The sequence below is a fragment of the Oratosquilla oratoria genome, chromosome 28 (assembly GCF_046742065.1).
Source record: "Oratosquilla oratoria isolate Oo_2021 chromosome 28, ASM4674206v1, whole genome shotgun sequence".
NCBI classification, from domain to species: domain Eukaryota; kingdom Metazoa; phylum Arthropoda; class Malacostraca; order Stomatopoda; family Squillidae; genus Oratosquilla; species Oratosquilla oratoria.
Window position 1 is genome coordinate 39738444 of NC_134804.1, and position 23229 is coordinate 39761672.

The following is a 23229-nucleotide window of genomic DNA, read 5'->3' on the forward strand; positions in this document are numbered from 1 at the left end:
CATGCTCTACCACACCAGCCCACAGTCTTTACTGCCAAGTTTAGTCATTGTGATCAGTGTTGTGCTCTGTTTTCAGACATCATTATATCTTTTTGCTGTTAAATATACCACCCAAATGTCCAGAAACACCCGTTAGTGAGCTTGCTAAAAAAAGAAAGAATAAAGTGCTGAATATAAATGAAAAAAATAGACCTTTTGTGAAGGCTAGACTCAGGAACATTAGTGTGTAAGTTGTGTGAAATTTTCGATGTCATTTCTTCCACTATGTACAACTTGAAGAAACGGAAAACACAATTGAGGGAATATTATGCTAAAGGCGGGACATTAAAAAGTTTGAACATATGTAAAACTACTCATATAAGGCACTGTAGAAGTGAAGACTTAGAGAAAGCTTTGATGCAGTGGATATGACAGCATCGCAGTGAAGGAATGAAAATTTCTGGCGAGATGGTGATGACCCAGGCCAAAATTTTCCATGAAAGTCTTAAGTTAGATTATGAATGCCAATGCAGTGATGGGTGGCTGCATAGATTAATAAAAACGGGTATTTTACGTACAATATAGCTTTCCAAAAGTCAGAAAATTCCTTACTCGGCACGGCCCAGGTCCCAACGATGCCAACTTTGGGAACTTCAACTTGCATTAAAAAAGTAATAATTTCTTTACCTTTGACGGTGAGTGCTGGAAAGAAGGGTTGTGTGGAAAGTATTGGTTTGTTAAATACACCAATCTTGAAGCTGGCATTACCAGTTTCCTCCTCATGTGTAGTAGTGACATCTTGCCAACAGCTTACCTGTGGCTAAATGGATAATCATCATATTAGTTACACTGACTCTTCATTGAACTTTAATGAAGAATATATAATATAGTAACAAATAAATACTATGGTTGTGATGACCAAATATCAAACCTATAGGCAATTCACTCAAAGAATCTCAGTCAATCCTGCATTTTCAGTTGGCAGCCCTACTCACCCTTCGCTATGATGCAACTCACAAACTTTTTCATATCTACATATTTCAATTTCCAATCCAAGTGTCACTCTTCCGACCATATACATTGGTACAACCTATTTAAAGACTCAAGAAGATAATGAATATGAGAAGATGAAAGCGGTAAACTAATCGAGATCGAAAAACCAAGAGCAGTATGTACTCAAGTCATGTTCAGTTTTGACTCATGAGATTGATTGGGGTGGAGGGAGGGAGCAAGACGCTGTGCTTCCCGCCATGCGTCCAGTATCAAATGATAATCATATAAACCTTTCATTTTCTCTTTTATGTGTCACTTTATGGGATATATGAAAACACAAGTCATATTCATGACTATTTTATATCACAGAAGACACGTTAAATTTTACAACCAGCCTCATAGTGACTAGACAGCAATAATAAGTAAAATGCTGAATAAACATTAAAATTATATTCCTTATCTTATACTTGCAATAATTACTTTCTTTGGACTATCGAGATGGAAAGATGTACATGAAATTTGTGTAACTCATATAGTCACTGAGCTAAGTGAAGAAATATGCAAATATTTTACGGAGGCTTGAAGTTTCAGCCAGCTCAGCACGGGAAGAGTGAGCAGGGCTGCCAACCAAAAAATAGGATGGACTGAGATTCTTTGATTGAATTGCCTAGTCCATGGAATTACCAGGCCAACCTCTTACTGCTAGTTATTTGTATGACACCACTGTACAATGGTGATTTACATAATTATTTAGTGTTCTTCCTTAATATGAAGGATATAAAATAGGCCTTATTATTGGCAATCAATCACACCACTAATGCATGCGATGAGAATCTGCATATGGTGGTACTGAAAGATGGATGGCAAAGCTGCCCATTTCCAAACCTTGTCAACCCCCTCACCTCCACCAGGAAGTGCAGCCCTGAGGGTCAGACTTGGTCTCTGTGCTGGGCCCAAGATCTCTCTATTAACTCCAACTGTATTTATCATACTTTTTTGCACATGGGGAGTTGAGAACAAGCAACTGCTTTCCTTTTCATACCAGTATCAGCTGATTTAGTTTAGTTTCTATTTTGCAAATGGATGCAAAGATATAAAAATACAATGTATAAATATGAAAGGATGAGACAAAAGCATTTAAAACTTATTTCTATCGAGGTCTTAAAAAAGAAAGAAAAAAACAAAACATAATTTTAAACAAGAAGTAATATAACTAAGAACAGAATATGTTAAATCATAACACATCCATATACTAATGGCTTTTTCCCCCCTTACAAGGGAGGTAGCCAAAAAACAAAGGCATAAAATCCAATTCCACCCATTCCATCCCCACATACTCCACTTCCATTCACCCCCCTCCCTCTCTCTTATCTTGGTTCCTCTTGGATGATGGGTCATTACTGCATCTCACCCACTGCCCTGGATCAGAAGCAATGTAGCAAGACACAGCATATCCACAGCAAGGCCACTTCATTTCATCAGTGACCCACCTCTCCATTCCCTCGCACAGAAAAAGAGAAGACGGGGAGAAATACCTTTGGGCTGCGTCAAAATATTCACACATACTACCTCATCCCCCATACCCCATCCACTTCCTTCCATGCATCACAGCATCATCCATACACAACCACTCATCCCTATCTTGTGTCTTCTCCCTTCCTTCCTCTTTCCCAATGCCCCTTTTACCCCCATCCATCCATCTCATCCTTTGTTGACCCCTCATGTTCACTCCTGCCTCTCCTTTAAAATAATAATCAATGATATGACTCATTATGCAAAAAATTTTTTTTTTTATAGCTAAGATCAATACGAGTCAAATTCTCGCAGGCATCAACTGCCTGATGTACGATGATTTAATGATGTATCACAATACTTGCATGATGAAATATAAAATTATAGCTGTATTACTCATTCTCTTTCACTCTGAATATTAATAACCACAGAAAATATGATCAAGCCAGTTCACAGAATATGGGGGTCACTCAGCTACAACTACAGGTAGTCGTCGACTTACGACCGAGTTCGGTTCCGACAAACAAGTTGTAAGTCGATCTGGACGCAAGTCGGTCTACATATATATGTACAGTATATATTACCCTTTATATATATATATATATATATATATATATATATATATATATATATATATATATATATGTATATATATATATATATATATATATATATACATATATTGTATATTATATTTAGCATACTGAAATAATCTTAGCATCTTTGAACTATGTTGTATAGTATTTTTAACCTTTTTATAATTTCATCTGATTTTCTTTGGGAAACGTAGCCTGGGCCTAAGCATATTGAATAAAATCCTATCATCTTTAACCTATGATATTTAATACTGTATTTGTTAACCTTTGTATTATTTTACCATCAGACTCTTTAGGAAACGTATGCATACTGAATAGAATCTTATCTTTGAGCTACGTTGTTTAATATTCATTAACTTTTTATCATTTTCGTTAGGAAACGTAGCCTAGGCCTACGCATACTAAATAAAGTCCTGTCATCTTTGACCTACAAATACTTTTTTGTTGGTTACATTAAAATCATTGTAAAGCAAAATTAGAAGAAAAAAAAAGTCAAAACACATTCTTTTCGTTTACGTACTGTACCGAAAATATTGTTATCGACAACAGACTAGGCATAATCAAAGTTTACTGTTACATTTTTTATCGCAAAACATTAAAAATACAAAATTCTGTACCGAACAATTTGTCATCGATAACAGACTAGGCATAAAAAATAGTTACATTTTATTAATTGCAAAACATAAGAATACAAAATGTAAGGCAAAATTAGGATTTTTTTTATTTCAAAACATTCTTTTCGTTTACGTACTGTAACATATTGTTATCAACAACTAGCCTAGGCATAAAATTTTCTGTTATATTTTATTTATTGCAAAACTTATAAAAATACAAAATGTGATGCAAAATTAGGAAACATTTTCCTTCAAACAAACAAAATGAAAGAATATTTAGCTGGCTGGGATGCTGACGGCAACCTGCCAAAACTATCGTACTCGCGTCTCGCGGCGTGCAGAGTAATAGTATTGCACTACCAGCCATAACATTGCAATTCTATTACTCTATCAAATATTTGATATTATTGCACCATCTCGTGGTCGTAAAGCCGATCAGTCGTAAGTCGCATAGGTCGTAAGTCGACGACTACCTGTACTGTACAAAATAAATACAGGTACTTATCGACTTACGACTGATCGACTTTGGAACCAAGAGATAGTGCAATAATATTCAACATTTAATAGAGTAATAGAATTGCAATGGCTGGCAGTGCAGTACAATTACTCCGCACACCGCAAGATGCGAGTAAGATAGTTTTGGCAGGCTGCCAGCAGTGTCAGCATCCCAGTCAGCTATATATTCTTTCGTTTTGTGTGTTTGAAGTAAAATGTTTCCTAATTTTGCATTGCATTTTGTATTTTCATATGTTTTGCAATTATGCTAGGAGGAGGTATGAAGGAGTGATTGTGCCGACAGCACTTCAATTTGGATTTTTGTGAGGACAATCCATGGTTCTGTAGATGATCAAAGTAACTGACCAATGGGCACAGGTGTTGGATGCTGTTGACATAATCTATTGTGATTTTATGAAAGCATGCAACAAGGTGCCACATAGACTTGTTAGCAAAGATCAGTTGCTATAAAAAGATTGATGAGACCAATTTGAAATGGATAGAGGCTTTTCTGAGTAATAGGAGACAATGTGTGATCGTGAATGGCCAGAAATCAGGTTGGAAAGAAGTGAGATGCAGAGTTCTGCAGGGGTGAGTATTGGGACCACTACTTTTTGTCCTGTATATAAATGATTTGTCAGAGGAACTAAATAGTGGGAGTGAGGTGTATCTATATGCTGATGGCACCAAGGTGTATAGGCACATTAAAGGTCAAAGGGACATGGAGCAGCTTCAGAAGGGCATCAGCTGTATGATATGAGGAAATGGTTATTGTTGTTCCATACTAAGAAATGCAAATTTATGAGAATTGGGAACTATGAGAGCAGAAATGATGGTTATGATATGGTTAAGCTATTGGTAGAAGTAATATCTGAAAGGGGCATTGGGGTCATTACTGATAATAAGTTAAGCTTCTTGGACCAAGACTAGCAAACATGGGCACAGCAAGAAATTTTTTAAGAAAAGGTCAAGGCTAAACAAGAGTAAGAACTCCTTCTGTAACAGGGTGGTCAATAATTGGAACCTCTTGCACCTTAGTTCAATAGCATCTGAAGCATTTAATGAATTTGAACACAACTTGGACGAAGCATGGAACGGTCAGGAGCTACATTTTAATTATAAGGGAAAGATTTAATATCAACAAATTTCCACACATGCTGATACTACTGCTGCCATGGTAGTAGCAGAGAGTTCTGAGTTAAATGTACAAGCCTGATATTGGCCTCTTCCGGGAGTTCCACTGTGAGTAAAATAGAGGCTGGATGTTATCAGGGAGCCTCAGTGGAGATCCATCCTAGCTGCATCAATAATGATGGAATAACTTCCAACATTCATATTTGTTTGGCAGTCATAACAATTCTATTTATACTTGTTATTGTCCAGTCTTACAATTTAGTTAATATTGGTGTAAAACTATGGAAAATTTTGAGAAGTGCAACCTATGCAATAAGCAATAGAAAATCAAATAATAATTTTGTAAATTATAATACATAATGTAGTATACATTATTCTTGGCATAAGTAAATAAAAGTGGCTAAAAAGCTATAAACAAACAAACATAGCCGCTTTGGTTGCTTAAGACACCATCTTTGTTTTGGTAGAGGCTGAGGCCAAAGAAATTGATGAATGATAAATTCATCTAACCTTCCAACCTAATCTAACCTGTATTTAATAATGCAGTACCTTTAATTCTAGAGGTCATCAGGGTTGTCATCGTCTCTGACCTCCGAATCTATCAAAACAAAGATGACGTCTTAAGGAGTCGAAGTGACTTCATTCATTTCTGTATAGGTTTTAGCAACGTTTTCTGATATTGATTTCTGCCAAGAAAAATATTTATTATAATGATGTATTATAATTTACAGAATTAATATTTCATTTTCTAATGCTATACTGCATAGTTGTGGACTTCTGAAAAAAATACTAGGTTAAGTAGGTTTGATTAGAATAGGCAAATTTATCATCCTTTCATTTCTTTGACCTTGGCATCTATCAAAACAAACATGACATATCATTCACCCACTGTGACTTCATTTGATAGTAAATCAGTTTTAGCAATTTTTCTGTTATAAAATTCCACCATGAAAAATGCTTTTACGTTGATGTAATATTACTTACAAAATCATTAAATTTCTACTGCTATATCATGTAGGTGCATACTTCTAAAAATTTACCCCATATTCTCTTTGTAACAGCATGTTTTAACATTACCTGGAGTTGGAGAACACCTGGTGTGCAATGAGAAAGCTGTCATCTAACTGACATTGACTGGACTGATGACATGGCGTTTCGATCTTATGCTCACAGCTTCATTTAATAGTATATTAATATTTGCTTTTAGCAATTTTTTCTTTTATTTCCCCCAAGAAAAACATTATGTTGATATATTATAATTTACAAAATTAATGATTAATTTTCTAATGCTATATCACACAGGTGTGTACTTCTAAAAAAATTACCAAAACTACTACATAAATGATTACAGTTTTATTTCCTATTTGCATTTTTGTACACTTGTGTATTTCTCCAGGAATTTCAATGGAAAGCAATGGCAATAACCTCCTTATTGTTTTTTTTTTATATAATCCCTAATATACCATTATACCTGTTACTTATTCTATACTCCTTACATTTGTTGCTAATGTCACTTATACTGATTTATTGGCTTGAATTACTTGTACTGTAAAATGATTGTATGCTGAAATGAAAAACCTAATTCAAGCCAAGAAGAATGAATGAACTCCACTCTCATGCCAACGATTCCTTGATTTATGCATTAAGAATTTCAGTATGGAAATAACATCTTTCAAAACTGGTCATTCATTAGTCAGATTGATATGACAACACATAAGAATTCAAACCTCTATCCCATCCCTACAACCTACGTTGCTTGTTCTTCCTTCAGCCTCTCTTCGTCTCGCTTTCGTGTTTGTTTACACTTCACAGATTCACATTTAGTTTATTTTCAAATTTTCGTTTGGCAGTCGCATCCACATTTTGATTACTGTAATGAACAATGTAATTTGATATACTATGTGTCTGCATAATATAATATGTACTTTAATGTACTATAACTTAGTGTATATTTTTGACAGTCGACTTTAATATATACTGTATATCACTAATCACTATCACATCTCGTATTATTTCCTGTGTTCGTAGAAAAGATATGCTACGTTAATTTTTATTGATCTGTGCATACCCAAAGGCCTTTTCTCCCTTCTAAAGGAGATAGACAGCCAAGGTATGCACCCATCCTACACCTATTTATTTTTCCCATTATCTGAGCTTGTGTATGAAGGGTCACCCCTGCACCCGGCCATTGACTGTCAGAAGTAATGCAGCAAGACTGTCTACAAAAAGGCCCGACAGCTATACAATGAGATACCTCTTCAGCCCCCCATATAGTCCATGTACTAGTAGCCATTCTTCACTCACACACACCTATCTTTTGCTTCTCCCTCCCTTGTTCAACAGACATGCCCCTTTTACTCAAGGCCCCTTTCGTCCCATTCTCGGTTTTCCCCACAAATTCATTCGTTCCATGTGCCCCAAAGTAACCTCATCTGCCACCTCCCTTTCCACGCTCGTTCTCCGCGCATTCTCATTCCTCAGTTTATCCATCCTTGTAATGAAACCAATTATATGGTCAAATGGTTTGGCAAATATGGTTTGTCAAACCGATTTGTCAAAAGGTTTGAAGAGGTGTCAGACGGTCAAAGCAAACGATAAAACCTCAGTGAGACTTGCAGTTGTTTAGCAAAGATACTTCTCGACCAAAACATTGGTTTAACGGTGGCATTAAAGGTCAACTGAGAAGGTTTAGGACTTTTTCATTTTTTGTTATTTCATGTATGAAATATACCTTAGAAGTTAGAACATCAAAATGCACGTTTCTAGCATTTTATAGTCTTGATTTTATCCAAATAGCATGATCTTAAAAGTGCCTGATAGCAGACGAACTTTTCAATGTCGTAGTTACATTTTCCACCACTATGGTATACTGATAGCGAAACAGCTGCTGTTTACGTTCTTCAGTATGGCCAGCACGCAATACGAAAGTGACTTCGCTTCGAGTAAAGAAGATTTATCGGATTTGGATACCCTTTCGTGTTCCAATGTGGGTACCTTACAAGGATGTAACAATATATATATACATATATATATTATATATATATATATATATATGATATATATACTGTATATATACATATATAATAGACTATGTAAAAATGCATATTTTATGAATTTACAGTAAAACGAATGATCATAAATTGGTAATTTTATTTCTTTTATCTTGCCTATCGTAATTTAGTGGAGTGATGTTGGCAACCACTTGGCAAAAGAAATCGCCTGGCCCTTCCAGGGTGTGCCAGAGACCGATTTAAAAAAAAAAAAAAAAAATTGCCTGCGCCAGATGGACATTACACAGGATTTGAATGCCCTTCAGCAATTGCCTTAGTTCAGATTCTTGGAATTATATTCAGAGTACTATTTGTCCTTGGTATATGAAAAGAGTTCACTTTATTGGACGATTAAACCTGGATCTTTGTTTTTGGATGATGTAGCGATGCTACTGTGGCGAAGAGAAAGAGGTTTCGGCGAGTTCGTCTCCTTTATTGTAGTGTACGAGTCAACTGATTCTACATGCGGCGGGAGCCGATATATATCCAGCGTGGTGCGATGTATATACCCATGGTGCGTAATTACCTAATTACACTGAATTAGGTTAGGTCGGTTCAAGCAGGATCGCACTGTCAGAGAGCGTCAGGTCCCTTGTGGGCGACATGACGCGCGCGTTCTATGCCACGTGGTTATCGTGTCTTGGCTTGAGAGGGCGTCATGCACGTGGTGAGAGTTTGCTGGGCTGAGTGTCGAGGTGTGCCTGTTTTAGGCGGTCGATAGAGACCCGTTCTGACCTGCCGGAGATGGAGATGCGGAAGGTCTTTTCCTTACGTTCAAGGACAAGATGGGGCCAGTGTAGGGACGGATGAGTAGGGGGTTGGGGGTGAGCGTCCGTCCTCAGGAAAACGTGTGTCGAGGTGTGGAGGTGTTTTGGGAGATATTCTTTCACCTCCCGGTGATGTGTCGGCACACATAGGGCGAATTTGCCGACAGTGCGTCGCAGCTGCTCCAGGCTCTCGAGAGAATCCTGTGGAGGGAAGAATTCTGAGGGCACGACGAGGGTTTGGCCGAGGACCATCTCTGCTGGAGACACGTTGAGGTCGTCCTTGATGGCTGTCCGAAGGCCAAGGAATATCCATGGTAGTTGGGGTAGCCAGGAGTCGTTGTTGCAGCGTGCCATAAGAGATGCTTTGAGTGAGCGGTGGGTTCGCTCAACCATGCCGTTGGCTGCAGGGATGTAGGAGGTAGTGTGGTGGACTGTAGTACCCAGGAGTTCAACGAGGGAGTGCCACAGCCGCGACGTGAAGCAAGTTCCTCGGTCGGAGGTGACGTGTTCCGGGAAGCCAAATCTGGTGATTCATCCACTGAGAAAGGCTGTAGTGTAGGATGAGGCGGTACTATCCTTCATGGGGATGGCCTACAACCAGCGGGTCGATCTATCAATGGCGGTGAAGAGGTAACGATGGCCTTCCGACTGGGGGAGTGGGCCGACGACGTCGACATGAAAATGTGCGAAGCGTCGTTGGGACTGATGGAATGATCCGATGTCTGACTCAGTGTGGCGATGAATTTTGCTTTACTGGCAGGCAATGCAGGACCTGGCCCACTCCTTTGCGTCCTTGGAGATGCTGTGCTAGATGAATTTCTGCTTCAGGAGCTTCGCAGTGACGCGCCCTGAAGGGTGAGAGAGGCCGAGTATTAAAGTGAACGCTTGACGTCGGAAGGCGGCTGGGATGAGGGGTCGTAGGCGGCCAGTACTGATGTCGCAGAGGATGGTGTGGTTGTCGTGAAAAGGAACATCTTACCACTTAAGGGATGTGATGGATGTCCTGTAGGCAAATGTTTCAGGATCTTCCCGCTGCTCTCTGGCGATAGCTGCGTAGTCGAGGCCAATTTGAACTGCGTCGATGGCTATTCGAGAGAGGGCGTCTGCGACGGGGTTCTTTGTGCCGGGGACGTGCCTGATGGTGCAATTGAACTCGGCGATGAAAATTACCATCCTCACCTTCCATTGTGCTGCTCTTATCTATATTTCTAATCTTTACATTTTTGTTAATCCCTTCACCAAAATCATCGGTCCTTCGCTTGTTTACAAGACGCCTGGCCTCCTGGACCAAGTCCTCCCCTTCCTCATTTCCTTCCATTTCCCTCAGTAATCCCTCCCCTTCTCCTTTTTCCTCACCTTCCCACTACACCACGAGCTTTCTCCTTCCCTGTAAATACAATAAGGCACTTCATTGACGTTGAGATCCACGAAAATTTAACTTTTTCTTCGGAACTCCAATCTTCGCCGTCCATCCGACGAATGTGTGTGTGTGTGTGTGTATTCACTTGGTCTTTGGATCACGTGTTGGACTCGTGATCGACAGCTATTTCCCTCCTGGAAGAGAGCTCGTAGGTCCGATCTATGGGTAATGCTATGACCTTGCACACACACACACCCCCAACTCCCCGCCCACGAGAGTTGGAGTAACACCCCTCAGCGCTGCGATACTGATATTTTTTCAGCCCCGGGCGAGGATCGAACCCGGACCTCCGTAGTGGCAGGCCAGAGCTCTAACCACAGCGCCATGTGTGTGTGTGTGTGTGTGTGTGTGTGTGTGTGTGTGTGTGTGTGTGTGAATAATAATAATGATAATAATAATAATAATAGTAATAATAATAGGTTTATTGAATAGCATGGATACACTGACAATAATACAATAGAGTAATTATATGAGTAATACAACTAGTCTTAGTTTTACAGTGATTCGTTGACAATAATGCAATACAGTAATTATATGAGTGATATGCCTAGTTTAAGTTTTATACTGAGTTTATTGTGCGAACAATGGATGAAATAGCACTGTTCTTGTATCAGTCAGTCCTCGGTGCTCTGATGGGTTGGGTCTTGTTGGAATGTCGTGTGTGTGTGTGTGTGTGTGTGTGTGTGTGCGTGTGTGTGTGTGTGTGTGTTCTCCCACACGCACACAGCAGTATCACAGTTTTTGCATGGCATCATCTCAAGTCACCCTTGGCAATGGGCTCCTACTTCACTCGGTCAACTTCACAAATGAAGCTGTAGAAGTACCCACAAGGCCGTGCCTGCCACAAAATAGTGGGGTGAATCTTCAGGACAGCACACTCAGCACCAACAGAGGAATCTGTCTTGTCTTTAAGGCCCAGAAGTTTCCTGAATGGGATGAGAAAGGTTATTGAGTGTATTTCGTGTCCTAGAATACACATACTGTATGGCAAAGATAGCTTAATTTCCTTTCTCATATAATGTTTTCTTTCATTGTTTGGAAAATATTACCATTACAGTATCATTGATGTAACAGTACAATGTATCATTACTGTTATTATTTCCTTTTATGTTTCTCTTGGGAAGAAAGACTCATTTAAACACCCAGAATTCTATGGACCACAGCATAGATTTGCTATGCCAAATACATGCCAAGAAAATAGTAAATAAAATTATGAGATTCTGTTAAGGGCTGAAGTCTACCCACTTCAACTGTAAAAATAAAAATCTGTTTTGCCTTAACAAAATGGATAGTGTATCCATGGTATTTAAGGGGTTAATTTCTTCAAGACAATGAGGTACTATAAGTATATAGATTTCTGTTCTGAGTAAGAAAAAACTGACAAAGGGATTAACTGTATCTTAAAAGACAATGTCAGTAAAAATAAAGATAGGTTGTGATGTATGGATGTTTGTGTGTATGACTCTAATAGTGAGAAAAGTGAAAAGCCTTTTCCGATGAGTTAGATAAATGTTTGCAGAGTGTTGGAAGCAGAGCTGGGCATGTTCCTCTATGCATTCCTAGGCGTGTTCTTTGGTCCGTTCCGCTTTAGTTTGGCCGCGGTTAGCGCTCCCAAACTTTTAAAGCAATATGGTGCTGGCATAGTATGTGGCCTACCTTTTGGATCTGATCTACGAATTTTATCATTGGTATAGTATGTAGCCTACCGGAACCTGTCTCTTAAGCTTTAATAGTTGGGGAATGCTAACCGCAGTAAAACTAAAGCGGAACGCACCGAGGAACGCGCCCAGCTCTAGTTGGAAGGAATGTGCCAGCCTGCGGGTAAGCCAAATCAAAACATTTCTAAAGCCCCACTTAAGCCCATTCCTATCAGTGAGGAACCCTTTGACGAAATAATTATAGATTGTGTGGGACCATTACCTAAATCAAAAAAGGGTAATGAATACATGTTAACTGTTGTCGATGTGGCTTCCCGTTACCCGGAGGCATTTCCCTCTTAAATCAATTTCAGCCCAATCAATCATTAAACCCTTATTGTCAATGTTTACCTCTAAAGGAATCCCTAGACAAATTCAATCTGATCAAGCAACCAATTTTACTAGTTCTCTTTTCAACCAGGTCCTTACGGAGTTAGGGATAGAGCATGTTACATCCTCCGCTTACCACCCGCAATCTCAGAGTTGTGTGGAAAGGTACAATCAATCACTGAAAGCCATGCTGCGCAAATATTGCCTAAATACAGGATCCAGTTGAGACTCTAATCTCGATTGGATTCCCTTCTCCATCAGAGAAGCTAACCATGAGGCCATGGGGTTCTCACCCTTTGAATTGTTATACGGGCGATCCTTAAGAGGACCCTTAACCTTGTTCAAAGAACAATGGTTTAAGTCGAATCAAGAGAAAACTAATGTTAATTTATATATCCAGAATTTGAGAAATGAATTGCAGGAGATGAGAGCTGTGTCCAAAGCCCACTTTTCCCAGTTCCAGAAAAGGAGTAAGTTAGAGTATGATAGAACCTCCAAAGTAAGAACTTTCAAGGTTAGAGATATGGTGTTAGCCTTTCTCCCTCCATCAACTAACCCCTTTCATGAAAAGTTCTTTGGTCCATATAAGATCCTAGAACAACAAGGACCTTTAAATTATATCTTTGAAACTCCTGATAGAAGGAAAAAACAGCAGCTGGTACACATAAATCTTATCAAACGTTACCTTTCCAGACCACCAGAGGAGGATACCAAGACCATGCCCATATCTATTGTGAATCCTGTAACACTGCCGAAGGACGAAGGCACCCCAACTACAGATTTCCCCCTGCCCAACAGTGCCTTCTCCAATAGGGAAACATTACACCACCTGGATAAGTATCTCTCTGGGCTTCACCCAAGTCAAAAAACTCAATTAATCAGAGTCATTAGACGGTTTCCAGAAATTACCCTAGACCACCCAGGCTTATGCAATGTTTTCCAACATAATATTCAGTTAAAAGATACAAATCAAGTTCCCATTAGACAGCATCCATATCCCCTAAACCCCGAAAAGACTGAAATCCTTAAAAAAGAAGTCCAGTATCTCCTAGATCATGGTTTGGCAAAACCTAGCACTTGGGCTTCACCCTGCCTTTTGGTACCAAAGGCAGATGACACGTTTCGTATGTGTACAGACTATCGTAAGATAAACAATGTCACCGTCCGGGATGCATACACGTTGCCCCTTATTGAACAGTTACTAGATATGATAGGTGATGCCCCTTTCATATCTACCATAGACTTGCTCAAAGGTTATTATCAAGTAGCCTTAACCCAAGAAGCGAAAGCCATCTCTACCTTCGTAACCCCTTTTGGTCTGTACCAATACAGAGTGATGGCGTTTGGACTTACTAATGCCCCTGCTACCTTCCAGAGGTTAATCAATGCTGTCATCCAAGGTCTACCTGGAGTAGGAGCATATCTCGACGATGTGGTGGTGGTAGCTGACAACTGGGAAGACCACTTGACCCGACTAGATGGTCTATTCCATCGTCTGAAGGAGGCGGGCTTGGTGATCAACTTGCAGAAGTCCGTGTTTGTTCGAGGGCCCGTGACTTACCTAGGCCACACCGTAGGTGGTGGTTCGGTGCGCCCCAAGAAAACCAACGTAGAAGCGATCCTAGCCTTCCCTACACCAAGGACAAGGAAGGAGGTGATGAGGTTCCTTGGGATGGCCGGTTATTATCGCCGCTTCTGCAAGAACTTCTCCACCGTCGCGGCTCCCCTTACCGACCTGACCAGCTCGGCCAAATCCTTCCAGTGGTCCCCATCCTGCCAGACGTCTTTCGAGAACATCAAATTGTTCCTGACTTCCGAACCGGTGCTAAAGACGCCTAACTACCACCTACCATTCCACCTGCAAATAGATGCCAGTGGAGTTGGAGTGGGCGCAGTGTTGCTACAACCTGATCCTACCTCCACCATTCTCCATCCTGTGGCCTTCTTCTCGGCAAAGCTCAACAAACATTAAGAGAGCTACTCCACCATAGAGAAGGAAGCCCTATCCCTCGTCCTGGCAATCAAGAAGTTTCGGTATTATCTCCAGTGATCAACAACAACCATCAAGATATTCACCGACCATAACCCTCTCGCTTTCATTCAGAAAGCAAAGCTGCAGAATCAGAAGATTCTTCGTTGGGCTCTAACCTTACAAGAGTACCATCTAGATATCCATCACATAAAAGGGCCTGACAACATAATAGCAGATACTCTCTCCCGGGCTCTAGTCAGCTAACCTCCTTCGTGTTCCCCTTTGGAGGTCTTCGGTGGGGGGGATGTCACGATATTACCCCTAGCCAGGTGACACGGTAACCCATCCGGGTGTCAAAGTACCCATTCACCTAAATGACACCCTTCCTACTACACTGCCATCCTACTCCGAAGAAACAAGCAGTCAGTCTCCTCCTCCACCCCCCACTTCGGTCGCTCCGCAGCCAAGCGGTAGTTCAGCAGTTATGTCTTAACGACTGCCCTCAGCCAATCACTGGCCAAGACGTCAGCCTAGTTCCCCTATATAAAGCTAGGCATTCCCCACACTCAACAGACTCTCTTCTAGCTAGGTGCCAGCTTCGCCCCCTCTGGATTGAAAGTAATCATTGCTTGGACAACCGACGACTCGACGTGCCAGGTTTCAGTCTTACCCATTCTCAAACATTCTACATATCTCATTCCCTGTTTATTCTTATTGTGTGTTAGGATTAATATTATTATTGTTTTGTTAACTTATGTTGTATGTTTGATTATATTTCATACTGAAATATTAAATGGTTGATACTGTCCTGTCTTTTGGCATACCAAATGTCTGATGCGTTCTATATCCCCCTTCTAACTTTGTTGTGGCTTGGGCACTCGGTATACCGTTGTGGTTAACAAATATCTTTCCAGCCTGAGCCATACAATCATAAAAGACTAGTGTGAACTGGCCTTTATGTGGACACATCTTAATGGATTTATATATATGTATATACATATATATATATATATATATATATATATATACATATATATATCTGTATGTATGTATATATATATGTGTGTGTGTGTGTGTATGTATATACATATATATATGTATATATATATATATGTATATATATATATGTGTAGATATATATGTATATGTATATATACATATTGATATATATATGTATATACATATATATATACATATATATATAAATATATATATATTTATGTATATATATATAATGTATTTATACACACACACACACACACACACACACACACATATATATATATATATATATATATATATATATATATATATATATATAAATGTATATATATTATTCTCTTCACCTGTTACCCTCCATTATTTGTGCAGTCCCTCCAAACCAGATTGTTAAGAATATACAGATTTTTTTGTGTGTGTTTTTTCCTTTTCTATAATCTTACCTGACGTTTAGGTCCAAGTTACCATCGCTCTTTCTCCAGTCTTTCGTGGTTGAATTGTAGCGAAGTCCCACCCAGTATTCGTCACCTGCAGTAAGGAAAACAAAAATAACTGTCAACGCTAACAGTAAACCTTGGCACTGATACTGCCACTACCAAAGTGGAAGTCATGACAGTATGCACACACAAACATACATATTCGTATAAAATGTGTGGAAGAAGTTACTAGAAATTCAAAGAAATGGATATATATACACAGACATGACAGAAATATATATACACCAAGCAAAATGCATTTCTGTTTTTATTTAATGCTTAATGTTATTCAAATTTACCTAATATGTTATATTTACCTAGATTTATGTTTCAGATTACATACAAGATTAATCAAGCATGATGCGAACCAAAGAAGCAGTAGATCTATCTGAATTTCAGCGAGGTCGTATTGTGGGTTAACATGAAGGTGGAATTAATCAAAGCAAAAGCAACATATCTGAAAATCTGTCAATATCCCTTTCTACTATTAATAGAGTGATCGTACAATTCACCAGAGAGGGCAAGAAAGGCACAAAATCTCATTCAGGTCATCCCGGGTCCTCAGAAAGAAATGTCGAAGAGGATCCACGTTGCTAGGCCTCTAACATAGCAGCACGAGCTGATGTCAGTCCCAGAACAGCTGTCAGGTATCTCTAGAAGCTGGGTTACTATGGCAGAGCTGCAAGAAGGAAAACCCTCCTTCGTCCAGCCAATATCAAGCGCAGAAAGGATTGGGCCGTTGAGATGGTGGATAGGCCATTTGGAGCACTGTCATTTTTTCTGATGAGTCACGATTCGCATTATTTTCTGACATTGGAAGAGTTTGGGTCTGGAGACTCTGTAGTCAAGATTTTGACCTCAAAAGACTGCAGCCAACAGTGAAACATGGGGGCATTTCAAGAATGGTGTGGTGTGCAATTTGGACTGATGGACGATCAGAGCTTGTGGAGTGTCAAGGAAACATGAATTATGGCAAATATGTTTCTATATTAAAGGAAAGACTCATTCCAATATTCTCCAGTGGTAGAATGAGTAAAAATATCTTCATATTTATGGAAGATGGAACTCCTTGTCACACTGCTCAAGTAACACAAAATCGGTTGAGCCAAAATGGAATCATGACACTTTCATGGCCAAGTCAGTCCCCGGATATGAACCCTATTGTACACCTCTGGGGCATATTAGACCGACAACTTCGCAAAAAAGAACAAGAAGCCATCTTCAAAGCCCGAACACTTAGGATTATTACGGGAAACATGGCAAGAATTCCCTCAAGATGATATTTGTGAACTAATCACTACCATGCCTAGAAGGGTCCTTGCATTGAAAAAAACAAAGGGGATGTCAACCAAGTATTAGTTATTCACATTGTGACCATTTATAAGCACTTTAATTATATATATATACATTTATATATATATGTATATATATGTATATATATATATATATATATATATATATATATATATATATATATATATATATATATTTGGGATAAAGGCCATTCAGAATACATGTTCTGTTGAAGTCGACAGCAGTTATAGCATTATTCAGTTTGCAGTTTGCTTTTTCAATTGTTCTAACGGTGTTTCGATCTTCGTAGGCGAGGGTACTAAGTAAGTTTCTAAGATCCATAATAACTCGAGACGTCTTTCGGCCTTCACTCGGCCATCTTCAGGAGTGTAAGTATAGATGTGTTAGGTTGAAATGGTGATTATATTTGGCTTATGTTGGCACTGGACGAGGTGACCTTTGTGTGGAAGGTGGCGCTCCGTGGGGTGCTGTCTATCTAAGTCCTTGTGGCGCTCCGTGTGTTGCTTGTGAGTTTCTAGCTGAAGGAAGAGTGGAAACGGGCATTTGTTGAATGTTGATGGCAGGTTTTAGTGAAACCTATATACCTGGTAGGTAGGCGACGTTTCAACGTCCATCGATGCTATGATTCCTGATGGTCGGGATGTCTTTATAATATCAAGGAACTCCTCGGTAGACTTGAGACTGAATAAAGATGGTGTGAAGGGTGAGATTAGAGCAGGTAAACGCTTAGCTAGCTTGTAAGTGACCGCCTACCTACCAGGTATATAGGTTTCACTACCACCACACTGTCCAAAAGAATCACAGCGCACTTACAGGATGGAGCGATACACCGCCATAACGACAGGACACATGGGCAAACACTGAGTAGAAAAATGATGGAAGAAAATACAGTAATCTTACACAATGAACATGACACCAGGAGATTACGAATGACGGAAGCTGTGTATATTCACAACTTAAAACCTGCCATCAACATTCAACAAATGCCCGTTTCCACTCTTCCTTCAGCTAGAAACTCACAAGCAACACACGGAGCGCCACAAGGACTTAGACAGACAGCACCCAACGGAGCGCCACCTTCCACACAAAGGTCACCTCGTCCAGTGCCAAAGCCAAATATAATCACCATTTCAACCTAACACATCTATACTTACACTCCTGAAGATGGCCGAGTGAAGGCCGAAAGACGTCTCGAGTTATTATGGATCTTAGAAACTTACTTAGTACCCTCGCCTACGAAGATCGGAACACCGTTAGAAAAATTGAAAAAGCAAACTGCAAACTGAATAATGCTGTAACTGCTGTCGACTTCAACAGAACATATCGGTTGTTTGCGAAAACGTCGTCATAACTCAAAAAACTGACTTTTTTAGTTATCTATACAGACATATTCATCTTCAAACACGGATTTTTTTGGTAACAGTGTCATATCTGTAGCTCAAAAATTGACCGCTAGGGAGTGCTAAATGTCCCAACGACATAACCTTACATGTTCCAACTTGTTCCAACAAATATTTTAGACTTAATAAAGATTATGACTTTTTCAACTTCTATAAACTTTAGAGGCGTATGTGATGCTCCAAAAAAGGTTCCACCTATGGTGTTTGAGGGCTTTTTATAATATTGAGAGCGTTTTGAAACTTTAAAATGCCTCTTCTGAAAAATTCGATATTTCGAGTTATGACGACGTTTTCGCAAACAAGCGATATATATACATACATATATATATATATATACATACATATATATATATTATATAAATACATATATATGTATATATATACATACATATATATACAGGGGTTGGGCAAAATTATATGAACACCTACCAAATACACAATATCTATTAATACAGTGTTGGGCTACCATTTGCCTGTAGAACAGCTGCAATCCTTCGCGATATGGATTCGTAGAGCGTTCGAATAGTTCCCAACGGAATGTTGTCCCAGTCTTGTAACAAAACATTCGCCAATTGCTGCAATGATGTTGGAGGTGGGAATCTGCTCCTCACTCTCTGTTCTAAAACTCCACATAACGGCTCAATTATGTTGAGGTCTGGCGATTGTGCTGGCCAGGGAAGATGTTTGATGCTATTCTGATGCTCTACGAACCAAGACTAAACCTTTTTGGCTGTGTGTATGGGCGCATTATTGTCTTGGAATACGGCTGTATCTGGCAGCAGGACGCTGATCATAGTAAGGACCTCATCATTGAGGATTTCGAGATATTCATTTGCAGTCATCCGGCCTGTGATGAGAATGAGAGGACCAACTGAATACCACGAGATAGCCGCCCAAATCATAACGGAACCGTCCCCATGCTTGACTGTAGGAAGCAGGCAGTCCGGATTGTAGGCCTCTTTTGGGGTTCTCCATACATAAACCCTGCTGTTCGTAGGGAATAACGTGAATGTTGATTCATCGTACCATACCACATTCTTCCAATCATCAAGTGTCCAGGTTTTATGTTCGTAGTACCACTTCTTTCGCAGCTTAGCTTTGGCATCCGTTATAAGGGGTTTCGCAATTGCAGCCCTACCACGAATGTTAGCTTTGTGGAGCTCCCGCCTTACGGTTTTCGTTGACACAGGATTCTTCGGGTGTGTGTTTTCTGCTGTCACTTTTGCCGTGGTTATTTTATATTGTCTGGCCACAATCCTTTTTAATGTTCGTCGGTCTCTGTCGGAAAACTTTGGGTTTCGGCTACTATTCCTTTTCGCCGATGATGTTTTCCCATGTTTTATGAATGCTTTCATTACCGTGGATACTGTCGCTCGTGAAACGTTCAACAGTTCAGCTGTTTTCGTCACCGACGCTCCCACTAACCGGACGCCAACGATTTGCCCTCTTTCGAAGTCTGAGAGATCACACATGACACCAGTCGCTTGTTGTAACCGTCGCAGACCAGAGCGTGTATTTCAGCCTCTGAGAAAACAAACAAGACTCTAGGACTGATTGCCCAATCTTTTGACTTCAAGCGTTCACCGAATCTCATTAAAGATATTGACAGACTGGAAAAAATACAACGGCGAGCCACAAAACTGATTCCAAATATAAAAAATAAATCATACGAAAATCGACTAAAACATATGAATCTGTTTTCCCTAAAAAAAAAAAGCGTAGACTCAGAGGTAACTTGATACAAGTCTTTAAAATTCTAAAGGGAATTGACAACATCTGAAGTAACAAAATTTTTAAACTGAATGAGAATCCAACAAGAAATAATGGTCTCAATCTGTCAGGAAATTTATTTAATTTGGAAGTGGGCAGAAATAACTTGGCCAACCGTGTAGTTAATGAATGGAATAAACTTCCTGCAGAGGCAGTGCAAAGTATTCATGTTCGAAGATTTAAGATTCGTTTTTATAAACACCTAAGAAGATGCTGTAATGACTGCCATTTTATTTTATATTGTTTGTTTATTTGTTTGTTATTATTTGTTTGTTTATCATTAATTGCTTGATTTTCACTTATTATTAATTATCTGTCAATTTATTACTATTTACTATTTACCTGTTTGTTTATTATTTAATTATACCTATATATTTATTTATTTTATTTATCATCATTTATATTATTATAATTTTCATTTATTTTTCTTTTATTTATTTATCATTATTATATTTTTTCCGTATCCAACCTTGTTATGGACAAAAGGTCTCCTAAAACCTAGTTATGGACAAAAGGTCACACACACACACACACACACACACACACACACACACACACACACACACACACACACACACACACACACACACACACACACACACACACACACACACACACACACACACACACACACACACACGGGGCTGAAATAATATCAGTATCGCAGCGCTGAGGGGTGTTACTCCAACTCTCGTGGGCGGGGAGTTGGGGGTGTGTGTGTGTGCAAGGTCATAGCATTACCCATAGATCGGACCTACGAGCTCTGAGCTCTCTTCCAGGAGGGAAATAGCTGTCGATCACGAGTCCAACACGTGATCCAAAGACCAAGTGAATACACACACACACACACACACACACACACACACACACATATATATATATATATATATATATATATATATATATATATATATATATATAAATGTGTGTGTGTGTGTATGTTTACCTAGTTGTATTTACTTAGTATCTTACAGGAAGGGGAGCTACGCTCGTGAGGTCCCGTCTCTGTATCTTGCCATGTCTATTTTGCTCTTAAGTTCGTGTATTGTTTTTGCACACACTATTTTTTCGTCTAGTTTGCTCCATACATCCACCACTCTGTGGGGAATGCTGTTCTTTTTCAGGTCTCTTCTGTAACTGTGTGTGTGTGTGTGTGTGTGTGTGTGTGTGTGTGTGTGTGTGTGTGTGTGTGTGTGTGTGTGTGTGTGTGTGTGTGTGTGTGTGTGTGTGTGTGTGTGTGTTGTGTACAAAAGACCTTTCTCCCCCTTATAAGTGGGAAGGCCTAGTCAAAAAGGCACACCGACATCATTAATAAATAAAACCCATTCAATCACATCTCTCATCTCAATACTCTGGTGATGAGGAGTTGTTCTGGTCCCCGTTATTGGTTGGGTCAAAAGCAGTGCGGTAGTTGAAAACTAACATGGCGCGTGACCGGCAGCACAGAACCATCCCTGTTTATGCTGCATGGTATAGTGCCACTTAGGAAAGGTTAATTCAGACGGTGAAACAATGTCTCTATAAGGTATTGGGTAGGTCTGTTCCTTCCCTGGTAGAGATTACCACTCTTTTGTCCGATGTTCAAAAATTTTTGAACAATAGACCTCTTATTTATCATTCCTGTGAAAACGAGGTAGATGCTATTACCCCTAATCATTTCCTTATGGGAAGGAACATTCCTTCCTTGATGTTTGGCGATCTGGAACAAGTTCCTGAATGGGAATCAGGAGAAGACTATCCCTCTCTTCTTAACTTAGTCATGGACAATAGGGATTATTCTTATAAAAAGTTTAAGAAACGATGGCTGACGTACTGTCTCTGTTATTAAGCCCGATGGAAACTCTATCAAAGTCAACGTTAGACTTTTAATCCCTCTACAGCTCCATGCTGAGTTACATTCCTGTCATGAGGATGAATCCCCTGGGGATCCTATTTTGCAGGCTAGCGAAAGTGTTGTATTCATAAACACCTCCTTTTTGTTGTCGGGGAGGTTGTGGTAATTGTTATTGGGAATCTTAGTGTTTACCTTAGTTCGGGAAACTTTCCCTCAAAGTGTTATTTTCTTCGATTCAGGAGCCTTTCCTGAAACTTCGAACCACGCCTATCGTAACTTTAAATAAGATACAATTAAACTCCCCTCCTCTTTATTTTGTTTATCAAATTTATGTAACTATTTTGGTTTAATAAATCAGGAATTAACTGAGAAATTACTTAAAGTAAATATTAACCCGTGGCCTTCTGAACTCTTTTCGAACTTGTAAGAGTCCCTTGGTACACTGAGCGCACTAACGTCGGAACAGTCGTCAGATTACCCTGAGCTCAGGACGAAGAAGGACTTTTTTTTGGGGGGGGGAACCTCTAACCAAGGGATCACGTCTTCGGTTCAGAAGGCCTTCAAGATATCGTATTTCTAAAGTAACTACATTTAGAGAATCTATGCAGGTTAAAACAAAGGTGACCGGTAAGTTCTCTAATGTAATTTCTGAAATATTAAACCGTAGTTTTCATATTAGTATGAATACAAACATTTCATTAACAACAAGTGGATTCAACAACTGGTCTAATCTTCATACAAGGTTATGTGAGCATGAAAATTCAAAGAACCATTTGGAAGCCACATGAATTTTCTGGGAGTTAGACCAAAGACTTTGTAGTGGACATACATTTGAAAAAGAACATGAAAAAAAGCGTCAATAAACATGCAGACCACT

At 39.5% G+C, this 23229-nt stretch overlaps 2 protein-coding genes across 12 annotated transcripts in view; both read right to left on the reverse strand.

The window, feature by feature from the left end:
* The window catches only part of LOC143040326 (ATP synthase subunit s, mitochondrial-like), a 30358-nt gene extending 22166 nt beyond the window's left edge, over positions 1–8192 (reverse strand). The window contains exons 1-2 of one of the 8 annotated variants that reach the window (XM_076211252.1): positions 8055–8192; positions 667–799 (exon numbers count right to left, since the gene is read on the reverse strand). In XM_076211252.1, the coding sequence (XP_076067367.1) occupies positions 667–777 (111 nt within the window). In that variant the 5' untranslated portion in view covers positions 778–799; positions 8055–8192. The other 7 variants (XM_076211250.1, XM_076211249.1, XM_076211257.1 and 4 more) reach the window with 7 other exon arrangements.
* Positions 8193–10964: 2772 nt separating this feature from the next.
* Positions 10965–23229, reverse strand: part of LOC143040327 (uncharacterized) — a 28386-nt gene continuing 16121 nt past the window's right edge. For all 4 annotated transcript variants that reach the window (XM_076211260.1, XM_076211258.1, XM_076211262.1 and 1 more), the window contains exons 5-6: positions 16002–16086; positions 10965–11486 (exon numbers count right to left, since the gene is read on the reverse strand). In XM_076211260.1, the coding sequence (XP_076067375.1) occupies positions 11342–11486; positions 16002–16086 (230 nt within the window). In that variant the 3' untranslated portion in view covers positions 10965–11341. The remainder of the gene's footprint in view (positions 11487–16001; positions 16087–23229) is intronic.